The following is a 22,450-nucleotide window of genomic DNA, read 5'->3' on the forward strand; positions in this document are numbered from 1 at the left end:
AAGACTCCTAAGATTACAACAAGATTGTGAATATCATTACCATACTGTATGTTGTGAAATTTCCGTCTTATCAATCTTTTCTCTCATCAGTAACTCAAGGTTCTATAGATGTAACCAGGTGATAGAAACAAAAAATTCACTTTATTAACTCAAAGCAATTTTCATGTTCTGTATTTTGCATTGCCATGTGTTTTCAGAGAAGTTCTATTGAGTAAGTTTTTGGTCTGTACTATATTTTAAGAAAACTTCCCCATGACCACAGCTTCCTTTTTCGATTACCAAGAATTGCATTTAGACAGTAATGATAAGCTGGGTTATGATGATTTTCTTTCAGAACAAAGTTTAACAGTTTTAGAAAATCAGTCTTTTAAGGAACAAAATGGAGCACATAGAATAGGATAGGATGGACATAGAATCAACAGAACATAACACAAACATATTGTAACGCCCTCGCCTGGTGGTGAGGAGGAAGCGCCCCTAGGCGCTCGTAGTACTGCTGGGCATGCTGGGAGTGGTAGCCAGGGAGAGTCTGAGGGTCAGCACGATGACCAGCGGCTGACCCTACCTGTGTAAATAATGTCCTAGTAGTTCTAATGCCCTGTGTAGTCTTATAAAAGTATAGCGTGTTGTTAAGTAATTACCACCCTAAAGATGTGTACGTGTTCCGTCAGTCTCCTCATGTGCGTGTCTATTGTGTGGTTGTTAATGAATAAAGCTAGTGCTTGGTTTGTTAATTGCGTCTCCACTGGTCCTTTGTTCTGAAAAGAACCTGTAAACTCTACAATATTCACAATCACCAGAAAGTAAATAAAAGCCAGAAAAGCAGTAGCATTAGTATTTAAAATAATAATATAATGTTTCTTTATTAGCCCTATACAATTTCTTGCATTAGGAATTCATCTTTTCGCATACCCCAGCTTTTCTCTGAGGAGACAGACACACAGACAGGGAGAGAAGCTTGGGGTCAGAGTGCAGGGTGTGCCATTGTATGGCGCCCCTGGAGCAGTTGGGGTCAAGGGCCTTGCTCAGGGGCGCAACAGAGTAGTATTCTTCTGCCAGCCACAGGATTTGAACCAGCAACCTTCCAGTCACAGACGCAGATCCTTAGCCACAGAGCCACTGATTAAGAAACAAATAAGAGAACACAACCTCCTCAGATTTGCATTATCTTCATATAGAACAGCTATTGTATGTGTTACACTATGCAGAACATCTTAGGTAGAGTACAAGGATCCACAGAGAGGTATGTGAAGGTCACACATATATAGTGTCAAACTATATAGAGTGGAGGTTCCTACTGTGTTCCTGAATGTACAGTAGAAGAATTTCAGAAATTCGAATTGTGCTAAAGGCCACTTGTATGCTGAGGTTTGTGGCTGAGAGACAAGAAAATATGATGTGAAGCTTTTTTTTCAGACTTTGATTATAGAACATGTAATTATTAAACGGAATTAATATGTATTTATTAATAATACAAATTATAAGAGCAAACTTTAAAAATAAACCAAGATTAAATTGATGTAAAACATTGCTTATTTTTTACTTAAAAAACCACTTTGCCAGTGCAAAGGGTTTCTACACAGTGTATGATATGATCAGAGTTGCTGCAATGGATGTACTGTAATGTGTCAAAATGCATCAGTACAATTTCTAATTCTTGAACCAGAGCAAAGTCTCACTGCAAAGCAAGTGTCATGAGCCTCAATTTTTTTGAACATTTGTAACAACTTCATTTTAAAAAACGGAAGTAGGTGATCTTTATCATTTAGGGTGTTTAGAAATAATTTCAAAAGCAAAACTATAATTCCTTGTTCCTTTCAATGACAACCAAAACTACCTTTTCCAAAAAAATAATTGACTAAAAACGATACTCAAAACGATATTCACAAGTTTCAAACTATTACAAAATGATAATATAAAGTGTCCTATAAGATCTGCTAGGCTGTATCATTCTAGGACCAAACGTGTTAATTGAAGACATTGTTTGCGAAGATGGTTACACTGAGAGGACTGAATTTTGGCAGTGAAGTTTAATGACGGCATTGTGGAACATATGACTATGATACTGTTACAAATTATGGGTTATGAAAATGATGAATATCAGAAATTGACTGAGTAGTTTAGTTAACAAGTAAAATAAATATTCATAACCCTCAACCTGTAAGTGATTTCTTCAGAATATACAGTAGCAGACCATTTGGTATAATTAGAGGCACATGCATTTGTTCTTCACTGCTATGTGAAAAGAGTAATAATCCAGGCACACTTGACTGAACAAATGTTTATTAGCAATGACAATATGAGCACTACACTACATACAACAAAACATACAATGCACAAATTGTTATATTTACAGTACAGACAAGGTGTTTCTGAGGCCTAACATCTTAATCACCCAGAAAACCCCAGACTAATATTAAATATTAAATTCTTAAATAATGCATACAGTGGCCAAAATAAGATATATATTGCCTTTTAAAATTAATGCAATTCAACCTGCAAATACTACTAAATATTAAAGTCTTAAATAATGCATACAGTAGCCAAAATAAGACATATATTGTCTTTTAAAATTAATGCAATTCAACCTGCAAATGCTACTAAATATTAAACTCTTAAATAATGCATACAGTGGACAAAATAAGACATATATTGCCTTTTAAAATTAATGCAATTCAACCTGCAGTTAAGTTTCTCTCTCAGCAAACCCGGATGCCACAAAATAAATGGGAGCCTATCTCTCCACCTACAAGCAGAAAACCTACAAGCAGATATCCACCTACAAGCAGAAAACACTCTTTAACTAAGGTATTGTTTACTCAGCAAACCTAAAAGTTCCCTAAGAATACCGTATAGCAAGCTCTCTTTAGCAGAATTCACATCTTAGCTCCACTCAGGTTTTATCTGGATGATCATGAATTAGGGACTTTCATCTTACATCTTGTAGTCTGGCCATCTTTCTCCTCTCCTCTTCTTCCTCCTTCTCTTCTCCTTTCCTTATGTTACAATTGTTTTCATTGCAGGACTGGGACCCCCTACATCTCAGAAAACATTCTATCTGTTTTGAAATTGGAAATCTTTACACTGCCAGGTGTAACACACATTATCTTAACTCATAGAGACACTTCCCAGTCACCTATTGCTGTAACAATACAATGATAAAATATATCCAAAACTGCAGTTATATACTATTATTATTTTACGATTTTTGTTTCACACCAGTTTTCCCTTTTAATATCGCTATTGTATCATAATATTTTTATTCAAAAATATGCACATTATTTTAAACAATTAAAAAGCAAAGCATTTGTAGACATTTTGTACATGTAACATTTATACACATTTCCATTTTCTCCAACAGACAGTAGCATTTCTGATGTTTTGTATCTGTTCATGTGTTCTTAGCACATTTTCTTTTTTTTTTGTTTTATTTTGGTTCATGTTCCTTTGTAGATGTTTCCTAGAAGAAAATAAATAATTAAAGGGTATCTATAGAGCAGTGTTGATTTACTGGACCTTTTATTCTATATTGGAGTTAATTCATTCTACTGACACTGATCCTGACTTCATCTACCACTCACCTTTCCTCTTCTTTCTCACCAGATTATGATCACATTTAGGTAACAACTAGAACTGTTCTTCATTTCACCATCTTCTACTACCTGCTCAAGCAAACACTACTCTAAATGATGTTGTTTCTTACTTTTACCTTTGACTGTAATTATATTGCTACTATTAATAATAATAATTTCTTACACTTATATAGTGCTTTTCTGGACACTCCACTCAAAGCATTTTACAGGTAACATGGATCCCCTCCACCACCACCAATGAACACTCACCACACATCAGCTATCAGTGGGGAGGAGAGCAGAGCAATGAAGCCAATTTATTGAGGGGGATAATTAGGAGGCCATGATTGGTAAGGCCAATGGGAAATTTGGCCAGAACGCCAGGGTTACACCCCTACTCTTTTCGAGAAACGCCCTTGGATTTTTAATGACCACAGAGAGTCAGGACCTCGGTTTTACATCTCATCCGAAGGACGGCGCCTGGTTACAGTATAGTGTCCCCGTCACTATACTGGGGAATTAGGACCCACTTGGACCGCAGGGTGAGCGCCCCCTGCTGGCCCCACTAACACCTCTTCCAGCAGCAACCTTTAGTTTTTCCCAGGAGGTCTCCTGGGTCTCCTGGGTACTAACCAGGCTCACACCTGCTTAGGTTCAGTGGGTTGCCAGTTGTGAGGTGCAGGGTGATATGGCTACTATTTCTTAGCTACAGCTTTTCATTCATACATTATACTCTCCAGACTGACATTGACTGAAATATAACTTTAATTCCGACATGCTGAATTACTCCAATATTTGTTTTATTTAAATTTATTGTGTATTAAATTAAAGTTACTTGCTGTGTTTAAGCTTAAAAACATCTCTTATGATTTGATAAAGGACAGTTTGAAGTGATAGCATGCTACCTCAAAGTCAGTCAAATGAAATATTCAGTTTAAGTATAGCAAATTGAAAATAGTTGTAATACATAAAATGATAATGATAGTAAAAAATCTCAGTGCTACAAGCATGTTTTAACATATTCCATATACATTTTAATTTTAGAATTAGTGTGCTTGAGATAGAGAATAAGATAATTGAAGAAGAAAAGAAGGGGTTAATATTCAAATTAAACATGCATCGAGTCCTCTAGCTTTGTATGGATAATTTAAATACTAAGCTTATCACCTTAACAAAATTAACCCAAAAGTATGTTACCCAAGAACAGAGAACATAAATTTGAGAATTTCAGCACAACACAAGGTGGTCAGGTGTTTCCTTGAGTATTTGGAACAGATCATGTTAAAGCACAGGTAGCTTCGAATAGATTCACAATATATGTTTATATGTAATATTGGCTTAGAACACAGAACATTAAACGAGGAATTCCAAGTCTATGGTACTGTACATCATATGAGATAATGTATGTTATTCCACAAGTATTGCAAAAATACAAGATATGGATATTCTGAATGCAGTGAGCTATGATTAATGCTGATCTGAAATGAAAAACATACTTTTACATTTTATGTGAAATTTTAATACCTTTAAGAGTATATTCTGGATTGAAAAGTGTCACTTACTTCAAACGTTCTCATTGTAATTCCAGAAGACTCAGATTTCTCCTTCTGTCTGCGTGTGCACCTGAGCCATCTTCTATACTCTTCTCTTATCTGGGGATGAAAAAGTGTCTCTTAACAACAAGTACTATGGACAGACAAAAGTGGAATTGTTTTTTTCATTGTCATTCTTAATGTACTGTATATAAACTTGAGGTAGAAATATAAAAAACTTTTTTATACTCACAAAGATTCCATCTTATAACATTTTAAAATGCTTTGCTGTTTTTAGATCATATTCTGAGGCCTCAGGATCTTCACATTTTAATTACAACTAGTTATTTGCTTAATTAATCAGCATTGAAGTGACCCTAAGAAAATAAGTTTATATTTTCAGATCGATAGAACCAGAAGAACAGAGGCTGTTCAAATAGTGTCAGAGAGATAGTGTAAGATTAAGGAACTCTGTGAGAACAACTTTTCTGATCATTTGATTTATTTTATATTTTGAAGCTAAACCTTAAAATGATTTTAAGCCTCCATAATATATAAGCAAGTGTACAGTTATAAAGAATGGGTTGTGTGTACAGACATTCCAATTCATACTAAAGAGGAGACACGAACAGAAAATCAGCAAGTCACTGCATGGAGAAAATAAGCATACATTCTCTTGTTTGGGAAGGTCAGATACAGAAGGATGAACAAGCTGTAGCTGTGTACCGTACCTTAGACTAATAAATTGGTTTACTGCAAAGACTAAAGTGTCAATAAATCATATTGACTGTGATATAAAGTTATGTACTGTATTTTTGAGGTAAGAACATTATTTGAATTTACAATGTACAGTCTTTAAAGACAACAGCTGTAAAATCTAAGAATTCATTTAATTTGCATTACTTACAAAATGACCATACAAAATGAATTGCAGTGATTTTTAGGGAAAACAAAAATGTGCAGCTACATTGACAAGGTGTAAATTAAACTTTTCTGTAGTGGCAGGTTGTACTTTCAATTAGTTACCTGTTGGCTCAACACACAGTGCACTAGGAAAATAAAAGGTCCCTGCAAGGAGTTGATGATGACAAACGCATATTTGAAGAACATGGCATCTTGAAAGAAGCCCAGAATCCAGCTGCAGCCCATGATAAAGCACTGTGCCATGGATTTGAAAGTCAGCAATCTGAAATGAAATGTGGCGACAAGCAGTAATTACCCCTTTATGATTCAGTTTACTTGCCATTAGCGGTTGATCACGGGTTCCAGTATGTAAAAATATTCATATGTTGTGAATTACAGATCCGGACATTCAAAATGCGTGGAGTACACTGCGTCAAAACGCGGTGGGCATGGCACATCATACTGCATCATACCGCATGCAAATTGAAATATGATAATTTTCAAGGTCCGGAAGCACCTTGTAAAACTGCCAGGTGGAGCTAATAAAGCTTAACATCTCATGTACAGCTTTTAGATTTTTAATAATTTTAAACTGTGTATTACAACATGTTAATCATTTAACATTAAAAAGTACACAACCTTCCACCTTTATCATAAATATCTTAATTATGCATCAATATTTTATGCATTAAAGCCTTGAACTTGGTAACTTACATGGGTTCTGTTTTTTACGTGTTTGTTCTAACATTATTAAGCTTATATTGTGTACTTCATAAAAACTGAAAATGATTTATCCTTTTCTAAGAATAAGTACGGTAGTAAGAACACCACTTGCTGTTACTGTCAAAAAATAAAAGTTGTACTGATTTAATACCACTTGATAGTAATATTAATATGGAGTCGTGTAACTAAGCAGCTAAAATATTTTGGAAACATATTTTGGACATTATTTTTCATGACAGTGAAGCGTTACACCTTCAAGTAAGCCCGTGACGAGGTTGTGTAACTCTGCGGAAATTATTCTGTACACTGAAGAATTATAGATCAGACACGTTGTATATCACCTCATACACTTGTTAAAATATTCCAATTTTGATTCGATACAGAATATATAATTAATAATATTAATAATGAAGACCTTGGACAGGCTATAAGCTCAAAGTAACACTGTGGTCCACTTTTTTGTAAACATCTGCATCACTTTAACTCATTCACCCATGATTACGTGAAAAAATTTGGACTACCCTTTTCAGCTATAGGCAAAGCTGGTAAGTGGCGTGTTGGGATAATAGGTTTGGCATGTGACTTGTGTGCAGGAGGTGGGGGGTTTGAGCCCAGATGCCGGCATGAGCTTTCCTTTAACATATAAACATTTCTTTGAAAAACTAAAATAGCAAATATTATGGACACTATATTGACATTTTTGATATTTCTAAATATCACAACATGTTTGAAGCTAAGTAATTTATTAATAACAATGAATAATTTCAAACTGCTTATATTTTAAAATTGTATTTGTTTCAGGGTTATTTGTCACCCTCTTCACAAACTTCAATTTATAGAGAAGTGTTACACCCCACTTTTTGTTATATAAAACAGGCAGTTCTGCTCGGGGATGGGATGAACTTTCAGTAGCATGCATTGTTGTCACTGTTGCTCTTTAAAATAAGGCAACCAGCAATCAAATGTCCTGTTTTTTCTTCACACTCATTTTGCCATACTGTAGCTTTAAAACTTGAACAAAGATGTGACACATGCATACAGCTCAATGTTGTCTAGTTTTAAAGCCACTACAGTATAGCTCGTGGGAAATACATTTATTTGTCCTGCATCAAAGCTTAACTCGTTCAGAGCGAGTTAAGCTTTGACATTAAAAACTCAGAGTTAAAAGAAACGTGTCAAAATATTTTCAAAATGATCACAAGTGAACGGGTTGATGGATTCGATAATAATAGAGAAATCATAACAATAATCATGCAATCCAACTGAAAGAAGGACACTTAAATCAACATGAAAAGACTGTATATAAATCAGTTAAAAAAACTTTTTATGCACGTAGAGTCTTTGGGTCTTTGTGTAAGCTGTAAGTTCTTTTTACTTCTTAATTAAACATTTGAAACACTAATTTTGTAAATGCAACACATATTCCGTACAGAAATAAAATAATGTTTTCTACAGGTGTTTAGCAGGTTAGCAGGTTGCTGACAAAATAGCATGCTATCCACTAACCGTCCACCACTGCCCAGTGATATAACTTTAATATAAACAAGATCTAGTACCTGGCGCAATTTGTAAAAAAATATTTTGAATTAATCAAATCCCAGGTCTCAGTTCATAAAGCCAGAATTACATACTATCCCTAGGTCTGCAAAACACCTGATTATCTACTGTAAAGCTTTCAGTGCTTTGTTTTTGTATATTCCAATCTCAGTGGGGGCAGGGTGTGTGGCAAAATGTTTAGGCTGCAATTGAATGGATGTTTTTATTTTTCACACCTTAAACATTGTTTTCTCTGAAAGTGTTTTCTTCCCTCTTTAGCTGATCTTTTGCTGCCTACACATGCTTACACAGCTCCCTGTGTGAATTCTCATTCTTGATTGAGAAAGCTTTAGGGAACTTTTTATACTCAACAAATTGTAAGTATGATGTTAACATTGGTGTTTTTATTAATTGTTCACTTAAGCGTATGGAGGAGTGTCAACTGTTAAGGAGAGCTCCCCCTTCCCCCCACAGACAATAAAGCAATTTTGCGTTAAAGCAAGTATTGACTATCTATCCATTGCAAGACACTGCAGCAGCCACAAATAAATAAAAAATAAACTTTTTTCTCCCCAATGGTAACTAACAAATTGTCACGTTACACATCCTTGTGAAACAATCATGACGTTCTCATCCAATCAAAGGTTTGATGTTTTTTTTATTTTGAAACCATGATCTTGACATGCAGGTGTGGAGTAAAGTTAACAGCTTCAGATTTATAAGGTTATTAATAATATCTTCCATGTCGCATTAGCATTGGAATGTTCTTACAAGTGTAAAAAGAGGCGATACACAATGTGTCAACTCTATAACTCTTCAGTTTACAGAGAAATTCTGCCAGAGCCACACAAAATTATCCAATAATACTTTTCTTATGTCTAACTTCTAGTTTCGCAGGATTTGCATGATAAGCACATTGTTTAATGGGGTTGACATTACACACGTCTATATCACTGTACATCACATCATTTTCAGGACTGTTTTGAGTGTACAGACTGGAGTGTGTTCAAAGATGCAGCCTCCCATGGATCCCACACTGATATTGATATGTATGCATCAGCAGTCAGTAGCTACATCAGCAAATGTGCTGATGATGTGGTGAGCGTTAAAAAGATATGCAAACTCCCGAATAAAAAACCTTGGATGAACACTGAGATCTGCTCCCTGCTCAAAGCCCGTTATGCAGCCTTCAAATCTGGTAATGAGGAAGAACTGAGAGGGGCTAGGAAAAAATTAAGAGCTGGCATAAAATCTGGCAAGATACAGTACAAATCTCAGATAGAACACCACTACAACATCAACACTAACCCACGACGCATGTGGCAAGACATAAATACAATCACAAGCTAGAAGAGCAAAACAAGCCCTGTAAACGCTACTGACCCCTCTCTTCCAAACAAGCTTAACACCTTCTATGCATGCTTCGAAACTCATAACCCTGAACCAACCACCTGGACCACTGACACCCCTACCACCCCACCCCCCACACTATCGAAGCTAGATGTGTGGAAATCACTAAGTAGAGTGAACACACATAAAGCTGCTTGACCTGATGGTATCCCTGGCCTGGTACTCAGAACATGTGCCTGGCAGGTAGCTGATGTCTGTACTGACATCTTCAACATGTCCTTGGCCCAGGCCACTGTACCTAGCTGCTTCAAGACGACCACCATCGTGCCAGTACCGAATAAATCAGCCCCCACATGCCTGAACGACTACCGCCCTATTGCACTCACCCCCATCATAATGAAGTGCTTTGAAAAAATACTTATTCCACACATTAAAGCCAGCATTCCAAAAACACTTGATCCTCTCCAGTTTGCCTATCACACAAACGGATCCACAGAGGATGCAATCTCTATAGCTTTACACACCACACTAACCCACCTGGATAAAAGGAACACCTATACAAGAATGCTGTTCATTGACTTTAGCTCAGCATTTAACACCATCTTACCCATAAAACTTTCTACCAAACTCAGGGCTCTAGGTTTAGATACAACCCTCTGCAGCTTGATCCTAGACTTCCTCACCAGCAGACCCCAGACTGTCAGGATTGGCAACCTCACCTCCAACACACTCACCCTTAACACCGGTGCCCCTCAAGGGTGTGTGCTCAGCTCACTGCTTTACTCCCTGTTCACACACGACTGTACTGCCAAGTTCAGCACAAACACCATCATCAAGATACCCCAGTCGTGGGCCTGATCACTGACAATGATGAGACTGCCTACAGGGAGGAGATAAAACAACTTGCAGACTGGTTCCGAACCAACCACCGATGTCTCAACATCAGCAAAACCAAAGAGCTGATTGTTGACTTCAGAAGACAAGGATAAGTTCACTCCCCCATCTACATAGAAGAGTCTGCGGTGGAGATGGTGAATAACTTCAAATTCCTAGGTGTTCAGATCTCTAAGGACCTCACATGGACACTGAACACCTCCAGTCTCATCAAGAAGGCACAACAGCAGCTGTACTTCCTGAGAAGGCTGTAGAAAATACACCTACAGATGCAGCTATTCAAAATGCGCGGTAAAAACCCGCAGTACAGTAACCTACCCACAAGCCACCGCAGGGTACCGCGGTAAGTGATTGGCTGGCCAAAATGACCGACAGGGGCACTCATGGTGCATTGGTTGGTAGTGAAAAGATTTAATCATTTAATGTCTTTACTGTGCACATTTTAATCCACTTAGTTTTGAATATGTATATGGAATTTTACCACTAAAGGGAAATTTTAGTAGCTGAGCATAAAAAGAAGAGGAGCATAACGCATCTGAAGGTCATAAATTATATTAATTTAGGAACATAAACATTACTGTATGTACATAAATTGTACTGTGTATGGCTGGTCTTGATAGTTTAAAGAAAAAATACACACCGGTCTTCCATTTCTCCCTATTCATTTTAAGCATGAAAGTTTTATGAAACGGTACCCAAATATGCGATTGCTGTATAGAATGAATTTTAATTTTTAAAAATTATTTAACACAAAAATTATGCTGTTTACATCTTCCGCCTGAGAACAGTCACCCGTTGCTACCCAACGCAGAAACACAGCCACTAACTAGCAAAGAGAGGACATTAGCTAGCCAATATGATAAAGAAATAAATTATTATTTTGTTTATTTCTTTTGCACATTTATTTGAACATTTCCATCGATTGTACAAGCACTTGGAAACTGTCCAATCCCTAGTTCATCAGGCATTTTACCGGTCTGGCGCCGGTCTGTGTCTTCTAGGATATAATGCCAGCGAACTCTTGTTTTTATGTCCACTATAACAGACAATCTCCTTTGCTTTTAACTGAGCGTTTAATAATTTCCTAAAATGAAAATGATTTACTTTATTTCCCTCACGGGATCAATGAAAGTATCTATCATCTGTCTAAACTATGGGACAGAATTCTGGGGTCTCCCCATACCAGAGATTATGGTAGGGCTTCAGGATGGTGATTGGCTGACACCATCTGACACCCCTCTGATTGGAGAAAAAAGACGTGCTGGTTTGCTATACATACAGTACTGTACCAGGAAGAGGATTTCTTTCTATTTGAAACGTGTATTTTAAAAGTTTAAGAAGTAAAAACCTTACAGCGTACACAGATTTCTAAACTGATCAGGATCGTTATCATTGTCTTATGCATAATAATGTTCACCGCTCTGTCCAGCAAATTAATAATAAACTTTATTTTATATAGCGTTTTAAACGGATAAGTAATTAGATTGCTCATAAACCTAATCACTAGCTTTTTCTTTTTATTTATGCTCAGATTTCAACTATAGATCGTATTATTAATTACCATAATAACAACCAACCAACAAAAACAACCATATAAACATAATTCCAACCAAAAACATAGATAACAACCACAATACAAAATCAAATATACCAAACCATTATACTCTCGCAAATTCCTCCAATTATCATAATCCCGCCCCTTATGCAAAACCAAACCCTCCTCCCATCCCAGTTTATCCTTTTTATCATAAACAAAATCCACCTCAATTTTCAACATAAAGCATTACACAAAATCAATACCTCAACACTCCATACTCAACAACGATAATTCACAAACAGCCAGAACATGTAACTCCACATTCCCAAACAGACCTCATTTCCATAGCCCCGCCCCTTATGCAAAACCAACATCCCTCCCCTGTTCAACATAAAGCATTACACAAAATCAATACCTCAACACTCCATACTCAACAACGATAATTCACAAACAGCCAGAACATGTAACTCCACATTCCCAAACAGACCTCATTTCCATAGCCCCGCCCCTTATGCAAAACCAACATCCCTCCCCTGTTCTCTCTCTCCCCTGGCGTTTGTCATCGTTTTTATTTTCAAATAAATTTTAGCAAAGTCATGTATTTTAAAAATCTTAAGATTTGTATATTTATGTCTTTATTTAGTGGTTTCATTAGTGACAAAGGCTAAACTTTCTTGGAAAAATGTCTTTTATGTAAACCATGTTTGCTATGAATATATTCAGGGCTAAAATATGTTCATTGTCTTCTAATGAAAGAAGGGTTCCTTTCGCCGTAGTCAGGTTGAAATTAGAAGCTTGCTACGCCCGGACTGTTACACCAACGCATTAGCATGTTAAAGCGATTTCATTGAGGAGCCTAGCCTTTAACTAGTAAGTACTGTACTTACTGGTTTTTGAGGGGGGAGGTGTCTTTCACTGGAAATCTCGCCTCCTTCTACTTTGAAAATACCTGTGAAACCGGTTTAATTCATCACAGCCAGCACTCCTGCAGAGAGGGGGTTGTACTTGCAGTGTATACAGAAGATGGGAAAGCCAGAGCCGACCTCTACGCCACCCACATGTTATGCTCTTTGTTAATGTCTAAGCTGGAACACATCATTATATCTCATTTTGTATTTCTTAAAAAAAAAATCGTTTGCCCAGCCTAACAGTATTGTTGTTATTGTTTTTAACCTGTAAAGCGCTTTGAGGAGCCACCTTTAAAGGCGCCATATACAATAAAGTTCATTTTTATTACTATTGTTAATTTGCTGGACAGAGAGGTGAACATTATTACACAGAAGACAAAGATAGCGATTTACGTTGCATTGTGCATTGTGCTGCTTTAATACAGTTTTAAATAATTAAAAGTCTAAACAGTATTGTTATTAAAATAACTTAAATTCAATCATGTTGTGATATTTAGAAATATAAATTTGTTTGGTGCAAGTGAGGTTTTAATTAATCTCTGACTAAGGAAACATTTAATTTTTTCAAAGAAATGTTTGTTAAAAAAAAACAGTGGGAACCTAACCCACAGCGCCACCGGCAAAGTCACGTGCAGACTGCTGAAAAAGCACTACAGAAACATTATCAACAGACAATGTACAGCGTGTACTATTCTTGTGTTGCGGTACATGAAAATAATTATATCATTATTAATTTCTTTAGATACCCGATTCCATATTATATTCCCTTTTAATCAAATTCTAAAAGTATGCTTGTTGACTCCGGTATCACGTTAGTTAAAGACTTCGATGCTTAATATTTAGGGAGAAATGGAATACTGGTGTGTATGTTTTCTTTAAAGTACCGAGACCAGCCATATACTGTATGTTTAAGTTCCAAAATTTATTTTGTTTATGGCCTTCACACGCGTTGCAGTATGCTCCTATTCTTTTTATGCTCAGCTACTAAGATTTCCTTTCAGTGGTAAAATTCTATATAAATATCCAATACTTAAACGGGCACAGTTAAGACATTAAATATACATATACATACTGTATACAGTACAGTTTTCATATGGTAATATGTTTATGTTCCTAAATCAATCTCTTTTATGAGCATGTGAAAGGCACGCTGAATCAATTCTCAAAAATTACTGTACTTTGCATGATTGGAAACAAATGCGTGATTGCGAAATGCTGTGGTGTTACTTTTACAAAGACGGTCAATGAAAAAAAGAACGTGGACAAAGCCAATACTTTGTTTACAGCTTGTCCAAGGTCATTCATTATTAATACTATTAGTAATATCTTTGTTAAAGACTTTGATGGCGACAGCTCAAACATGAGAGGTTGAGCTTTACTAGCTCCACCTTGCGGAAATTCCAGATACTATTATTTTAATTGCGTAATTATAGGAGAATTTACGGTAACTCGCGGTAGACCGCGTAAAGCACACCGCAAAATAATGCGGTATCGCCCGAGCATTTTGAATGGCTGCATCTGTACATCCACAGATCCTCACCAACTTCTACAGATGTATGGTGGAGAATAAACTGACCAGCTGCATCACAGTCTGGTACGGCAACTGCACCGCATCCGACCGTAAGGCGCTGCAGCGGGTGGTCAAAACTGCCCAACACATCATCGGCAGTGCCTTACCACCCATCCAGGAAATATACTGTACAACACCAGGAGTCTGAAAAAAGCCAGCAAAATTATGTCTGACCCCATTCACCCCAGTCATAACTTGTTTGTTCCCCTACCATCTCGCAGAAGGTTCCGGTCACTCCAGTCACACACAACTAGACTCCAAAATAGCTTCTTCCCCAGAGCTGTCAAGTTGGTGATGCCACCCCACTCCCTCCCACCATATTATGATCTCCCCTAACGTCTTCCTGTACCCACAATGACTGTACTCCTACACCACTACACACACATGTAAGCCGAAATTGTACTGTCCCCTCGATAGCCCAGTAAAACTGTACCAGTCGTAATAATATTTAATATTTATTAATTAACCATACTATTTTTAACCATACTATTTTTGCACTATTCCAAGAATTACCTTGCACTGTTTTTGTCCTGTTATATTTTCTCTGTTTGCGGAATTTTGCACAGTTTTGATTAATTGATTACATGTTATATATGTTATGTTATTACATGTTACTGTTATTGCTATTGTGATACTGTCTATTGTCTTATCTTCTGTCCTATTTATATACTGCACCTGAGTGACTAATGAGAAACACTTTTCATTATACTATGCACCTGTGTAAGTTTAATGACAATAAAGTTGAATTGAATCACAGGTTTGAGTCAGAGTGTCTGTTAATAAAATAGAGCGCCTTCCAACACATTTAACTACTGGATGATTTCTTTATCCGTTTCAGCTAAATGAGGGGAATTAAATCAGTCAGACTCTTGGAGTACCAATTGTAAAAATAACTGTTCTTCCCTCATTTACTTCACTTAAAGAATTTAGTGAAGAAATCCTTAATCACAATACCATCATTTAATTTATCCAGATACACAAATTCACACCAGAGCCAACAACAAGCTATAATAGAATACTATTTTTATATATTCGGTTATGTAAAAACAAAGTATTTCTCTGATCGGGGTTTGAACCGCCTGAGTTCACCGCACTACATGACAGTCCATTGCCTATTACCACTATAAGGACAATGATATATATGTATATTATTTTTAAAAAACAAATGTCAGATGTTTCCAAAATGTCCCCTTGTGATATTTTAGCTGCTTAGTTACATGACTCCATATATTACTATAAAGAGGTGTTAAATCAGTACAACTTTTATTAAATTCAAGTATTTTTAATGTTTAATTAAAAAGTGGTTCACATTTATTTAGATCCTTAAATTAATATTGTTATTAATGGCTTTAGATAAGCAATTACATATCATATTCCCTATTTAGAGGATTCTAAAAATTATGAGGTTTTTTACTGCAATAACAAGTGCAAGTATTCATAAAAAAGGTTAATCATATAAATATATCATATCATATAAAGCTATATAAATATAATTATATTGTTATTAATTTCTTTAAATACACGATTCCATATTCTGTTCCCTATTAATTTTTTACTGCGATAATGAGCACAAATATTAATAGAAAAGTTTAAAACATTATAACTTTTTATGAAGTATATAAACTTAATACAGTCAGAAGGAGCAAAATAACCAGAGTATGTACTGTAACTGAATGAAAGACTTTGATGCTTAAAATGTTTAGGAAGAAAGTGGAATACTGGTGTGTTTTTTTTTTTTAATTCAAGCTATTGTACCAATACCAGCCATCTGCAGTTTATATACATTAATATGTTTATGTTCCTAAATTAATATCGTTTATGGCCTTCAGACGCATTTTGCTCCTCTTCTTTTTATGCTCAGCTACTAAAATTTACCTTTAGTTGTTAAATTCCATATTAATACTCAATATTAAGTCGATTAATCGTTTCATTAACAACCAATGCACCACAAGTGCCGCCTGTCAGTCATTTTGGCCAGCCAATCACGTACGGTGGTACAACGCAGTGAACTATAGATAATTCTGTGCGGCATGGGGTTGTACCATGGATTTTGAATGGCTGCATCTGTAGTTAATTATTTGGATGATTGGTAACATAGGTTTCGTTTATAAAAGTTTGGTAAATAAATGTATTCATGGGGATAGTTGGTGTTAGGTTATTAGAGTAGGTGTTTCTGTTGTAGGACCATGGTTATGTATAAATAGTTCTTGTACATTACCTATTACTTTCTCTCCATTGTGGGCTTTTCCATGTTCCTAGGCCTTGTGAGCTACCTGAGTAGAGGTAGGCCTGTCACAGTTATATTAAATCTTATTACATCTTTTTCAACAATCTTGCAAAAATACTAGATCACTGAATGTAAGAACCCACTTACAGAACACATCATTGCTGAGTAAAATAAGTCAGTTCACCTTTTTTACCAAGCAATATGGACTGTTTATGGATGCGGTGGTCTTTTACTTTAGTTAGGGATGAATAACAAAAAAATGTATAACATTTACCTTGTGTTTCTCACTCTAGAAATGTCAGTGTTGAGAAAACCAAGCTGTGATCTCAAAGCCCATAAAATGATGGTGAATAGTATGATGTTCACCTTTAGAAAAACACAGATCTTGATTTGAGATATAGAATATCAATCAATGAAATAAGGGTATAAAAATAAGAACATCCTAAAAATGTATCTAGATTGTAGTTAGCGGAACAATATAAGAAAAAAAGAATATATCTGTGCTTTGGAGGAAGTTACGTGCCGTTCTCTTCCATAACTTATACTTTACATAGATACAGTACAACAATACATGTAAATGTTTGTTTCTACTGTGAATGGTTCATTTAGGAATATGATATAGAATGGCAGAGACCTATTAAAACAGCGATGTACAGTGCATTTTCACTTAAATCATAACGAAATAACCCATTTTAACTGATAGAGACATAAACCAAACACATTCTGTGTAATTTATATCATGTAAATTATATAAATAAAATGTATATTTAATATAATATACATATAAATAATACCACTCAAAATAGATGTAGATGAAAAAATATGAAGAAAACACTGAAATTAGTTTTTAGTTGTGCCATACTCCTAAATTTCCGTTTTTGAAGTAACATTTTTCAATATAATTAAACTGATTTTTGAGATAAGGAGTAAGCAGTTTGGATCTGTAAATAATAATATCTCTTTATTAACCCTTTACAATTTTTTGCATTAGGAATTATCTTTTCACATACCCCAGCTTGCTCTCTATGAGACACACAGATAGAGAGAGAGCCTGGGGTCAGAGCACAGGGTCTGCCATTGTACAGCACCCCTGGAGCAGTTGGGGTTAAGGGCCTTGCTCAGGTGCCCAACAGAGTAGGATTCCTCTGCCAGCTGTGGGATTTGAACTGGCAACCTTCTAGCCACAGGTGCAGAGCCTTAGCCACAGAGCCACCACTCTGACAAATGTAGCGTTTCTATGAACTATCAAAGTATTCTGTCAACATGACTTCAGGTTTATTGCTAGTGTCACAGTACAGTAACTACAGTATTGGAAAAGCCGATATGATATGCTAAGCTTACACAGCATGATGGGAGAATATGTACTACAATGACAGGACTAACAACATCCTTGTGTTTTCTTTCTTCTCTTTTCAGCATGCAATAAACCTTTACTTGTTCCTTTGCAGCCTACGCATGCTGACGTAGCTACCCACCTGAAATTCTGTTTTGCGTAAATAACACCTTTTAGATCTTGTTGGTCATGCACCTTATAACTTGCATGAAATGGCTATACACCCTTATTTAAAAACTATTGGTAAATTTCACATCACAATTAGGCACTGAGCATAACCTTGCGCTATTACTTTGATGTAAACAAAACAAAGATTGTTATTTTTCAATTAATTATAGCACTAAAACATGAAGATACAGGGTTGACTTGAACATCAACCCTGCTATGTGTCCTTGAATTTTGGATTTTTTACCACATCACCAACAGACTGTCAGGGTGAATAACAAGACATTTTGCCCTCTGATTCTCAGCACATGTGCTCCCCATGGCTGTGTCCTATCTCCATGGCTCTTTTACCTTTTCATAAACAACCTCACATCTCGGGATGCCTCTGTCAAGATTTTCAAATATGCAGATGACACTACCAATGATGGCCACATTGGGAATAATGATGAGACTTGTTATCGAAAGCAGGTTGACTTGGGAAGAGCCTAGTGTTAGGACAATGACCTTCTACTCAATGCTTGTAAAACCAGGGAAATCATTCTGACAACCTCTATTACAGTCTGGTATTGGAGCTTGGATAACTACTCAAAAGGTAAATTCTAAAAGAATGTGTCCAAAGCTGCAAACATTGTTTATCACATAACACATGTCAAGCTGCATCTCCAATTGTGCCAAGAAAATCATCTCAGACCCCTCACCCAGCTCATAATCTCTTTCAGCTTCTCCCTTCCCTTCCTCTCAAGGACTTCCAGCTTCAACCTCAGCTTCTTTCCTGCTGTCATACGAACTCTGAATTCACATTGATCTCTGAATTCTATTGTATAATTTATGCTGCTAAAATGCTGGAAAGTTGTTTACATATGTATGTGACAATGTTTGTCTGTCTTCTATCCTATTTAAATTTGTACTGTTTATATTGTATTTGTGTTCTTGCTGTTTCGATAGCAAATTCCAACAACTATTGTTGTGTGGCAATAAAGAATAATCTAATAATCTAAAAAGGAAGGAAATGTATAATTAATGTTCTAGATAGAAGGAGAATTGCAATAATAATGCAATTAATAATGCAATAATATGTGTATGGCTTTGGAATGTTTTGTGTTAGTTGATTTACCATTTTAAAGCACCATTTTGTTTACTGTGAGAAACTTAAAGGTTTAAAACTGGTTCCTGTTTCTATATTTAATCTCTTTTAACTTGGAATTTCATTTACATAAATTCACTGAAATTAATAAATATAGGGTATCATACTTACAGAGATCAGGAAGCTAACAGGACCATGAAAACTCCAGTTGAACCCTCTCTCATAGGACAGCCAACAACTGCAACATCAAAATAATAGTTTATTGCTGTGATAGTAGGTACCGCAGATACTCCTGGAGAACTCCTAACTTTTGTATAAACTGCAGTGACAAACCCTTTCTCTGTCTTTCTCTGAAATATATAAAGGACCTCTTACTATTCACTGGTGAATATAGAAGTTTACAGCCCAGTAATATTAGATGTTTTGCCTTCTGAAGAAGAGTGTCAAGGAAGTTGCCCTTGTGTAAGTCTCATGCTCTGTCTATAATGCCATGATTAAGACATTTCTCATTATTATTCATAATTGTAATCTGAATGATTTTTAATTAAATTAAATTTAATAAAATTGGAGTTCCAACTACCATTCTGCATGACATAATGTTTCTTCAGTGTGTTGACAAAGTTATAGTCAGGGGAAAGAATTCCTGTTTTCTATAACCTAAAGAGCTATGTGGATTTTTTCTTTACTAGTCTATGAGACTGACAAAATTAAGTACATGAGAATCAAATAAGAAAAAGCCTGTTTTTAATTTCAAATCTTATCTAATCTAATAATAATAGATTGTATTATTTTTGCTGAATGTCAGCTATCAAAACATTAAACTTAACTTCAATATCTTCAATATATATGTTTATATAAACTCATGATTTTAGTATGTCAGTATTAACTCATATCTAAATTTTTAAAATATTGTTAAAAGAGTAGCAGATATGTTTGCGTCAGCAGCATTTACAAGTGTGTTGAACACAGGTATTGTTGAATAATATGCTTTAAATTCAATTAATCATGTATTTCATGAAGTATAACTCTACCCAAGAATTAGATGCATTTGAAGATGCTTATTAAGTATTACGTTACAGTGACATTTGGCATATTAGATGCAGCCATTTAAAATGTGTGAGGTGACAGGCAGTAAACTGAAACAAGTACTGCAGTTTAACAAACAGCGCCACATGTCGCCGTTTTTATTTTTTGAATAATCTGAACTCAGACTGCACTGCTCTGTAAAACCTCCAGGTTTGTACCACAACACAAATTGTAACAGTATTCAAGTAAATGTTAATTAACCCATTAGTGCATTCTTTCTACTTTGAGCTACTTCAATAGCACGAACTGGCACTAACAGAGCAGTGATGAATGAGACTTATGAGAATTTATTACTCCTGTGCTGCTGTAGTAGGGCTGAGTGAGATCACTAACCCCAAAAAAACAGGTGCTTTCTTGGCAAAAGCATTAGAATCGCTACTTTCTACAGAACAAACCAGTCAAACAGAATACATTGTAGATACTGTTTATAATGCCATAACTCAGCATTAAAATATGTTATTCCTTGTTACTGGTGCAGTTCTTTTTTAGTGTGTTGACATCTTGGATCAGTTCTGTGATTTCAATGAAGTCTTGCAATAAAGCAAATGGTGTTTGCTTTAAAATGCTTTCAGAACATTTCTTAGCACATTAGTCAATGCCATCAAATAGATTTAATGAAAATAGTGATTCCTTGGTAAGGGAGATGGTAAATGATTTATATTGTCTTAATGCTAATTAAAAAATCTAAATTGTCGCAGATGTCCGAAAGGTATGCCTTGGAATGACAAGGAGAGCAGTAATGACCCAATGCGTAGTGGTAAAAGGGGCAACATGGAGGTTAGCCCAGGCTCAGGGCGTTGGACGATGTCGTTATAGAAACCTGTGCCCTCAGGCCACAGACGTGGGATGACCTGGTAATAGAAGGGTCTCACGACATCTGTTCCCTCATTGCTGAGCTTGGAGCAGAGCAGACACAGGAAGTAATTAGGCTACACAACAAGACACACCAGAAAGACATGAATAATCACAGATAACTAGGAACAGGACAGAAGTAGAGGACTCTCTAGGAGTACAGGGCATGACATAAATGATAGAATGAAACTGAAATAAACATTAGAAAACTTTTTTCCATTTTCATTAACACAAAAAATTAACATCATACTCCCGTGTTTAATCAAATTATTTAATTGTTTCACACATTATTAAATCAAAGGAAATCAGTTTCTTTTTTTGTTGTGAGCAACTTGTTCATCCAATCATGAATCCTCTTCCAATCATCTGATGTTTTGTGAATCTTCGATTCACCATGTGTCTGATCCTTTCCCAATAAAGTTAAGCAAATCCTCTTAGCCTCTGGAGCTGTCAAATATATGGCTTATTCCCACTAAGTTTTAAAAGTCACCAAGATCCAAAAAAGAAGAGCGGCTTAACTGATCTTGCTCTCCTATCTATACCAGTGTGTTCCACATACCATATCTCCTTGTTCTCTTGACCTTTGGTTAAAAGTTGTATATATCTGGGAGAGTTGTACACAGTCTTGGCATTGGTGAATTTTGCTGTCACATAGTCCTTTTTGATGGTCTTCCTGACAGGAGAGAGACAACAGGGATAACATCTCCCAATTCTTGAGCAGTGGTGAGCAGAGAGATAAGGATGGCCTGTCCTGACCTGGTGTGCATGGAGATCATACGTGTGGTGCTAGCAGTACAGGGCAGTGTAGAGACATGCATTCAATTGGATACTGCAATCTGCTAGGTGGGGTCAGACACTCTTCACTGGCTGTTCAGCAATAGTAAACATGGTGGTTGGGTGCTGAAAAATACTGTCTCCTGCTTCCTGCATCTTTAACAGGAACCTTCCGATCCTTCCCAACAATAAGCCAGACAGCTCACACTCCTCCAGGAAGGTCTCCACACAAGTCCAGTTCTTACAGGCAAACACCCTGGCCTGTAGCCTAGAGCTGAGCCAATGACAAATAAAAGAATAAACAAAGGAAATAATTGTATTCTTTCTAGGCTAGTCATTCTAGTCATACTACAGTGTTGCTTTAGAACAGACTTCAAAATAAAATTATATGTTCATCTGTCTTA

General features: G+C 36.1%; 1 protein-coding gene across 8 annotated transcripts in view; it reads right to left on the minus strand.

The window, feature by feature from the left end:
* Nucleotides 1-2,266: 2,266 nt before the first annotated feature.
* Nucleotides 2,267-22,450, minus strand: part of LOC107077586 (adhesion G protein-coupled receptor E3-like) — a 65,018-nt gene continuing 44,834 nt past the window's right edge. For 2 of the 8 annotated variants that reach the window (XM_069195922.1, XM_015349024.2), the window contains 5 exons: nt 19,506-19,572; nt 17,027-17,118; nt 6,131-6,290; nt 5,135-5,224; nt 2,267-3,460 (listed from right to left, as the gene is read on the minus strand). In XM_069195922.1, coding sequence (XP_069052023.1) covers nt 3,428-3,460; nt 5,135-5,224; nt 6,131-6,290; nt 17,027-17,118; nt 19,506-19,572 — 442 coding nt within the window. In that variant the 3' untranslated portion in view covers nt 2,267-3,427. Of the gene's footprint in view, nt 3,461-5,134; nt 5,225-6,130; nt 6,291-17,026; nt 17,119-19,505; nt 19,573-21,529; nt 22,321-22,450 lie in introns of those variants that run through there. The other 6 variants (XR_011191145.1, XM_069195921.1, XR_011191146.1 and 3 more) reach the window with 6 other exon arrangements.

The sequence above is a fragment of the Lepisosteus oculatus genome, chromosome 11 (genome assembly GCF_040954835.1).
Source record: "Lepisosteus oculatus isolate fLepOcu1 chromosome 11, fLepOcu1.hap2, whole genome shotgun sequence".
Lineage (NCBI taxonomy): Eukaryota > Metazoa > Chordata > Actinopteri > Semionotiformes > Lepisosteidae > Lepisosteus > Lepisosteus oculatus.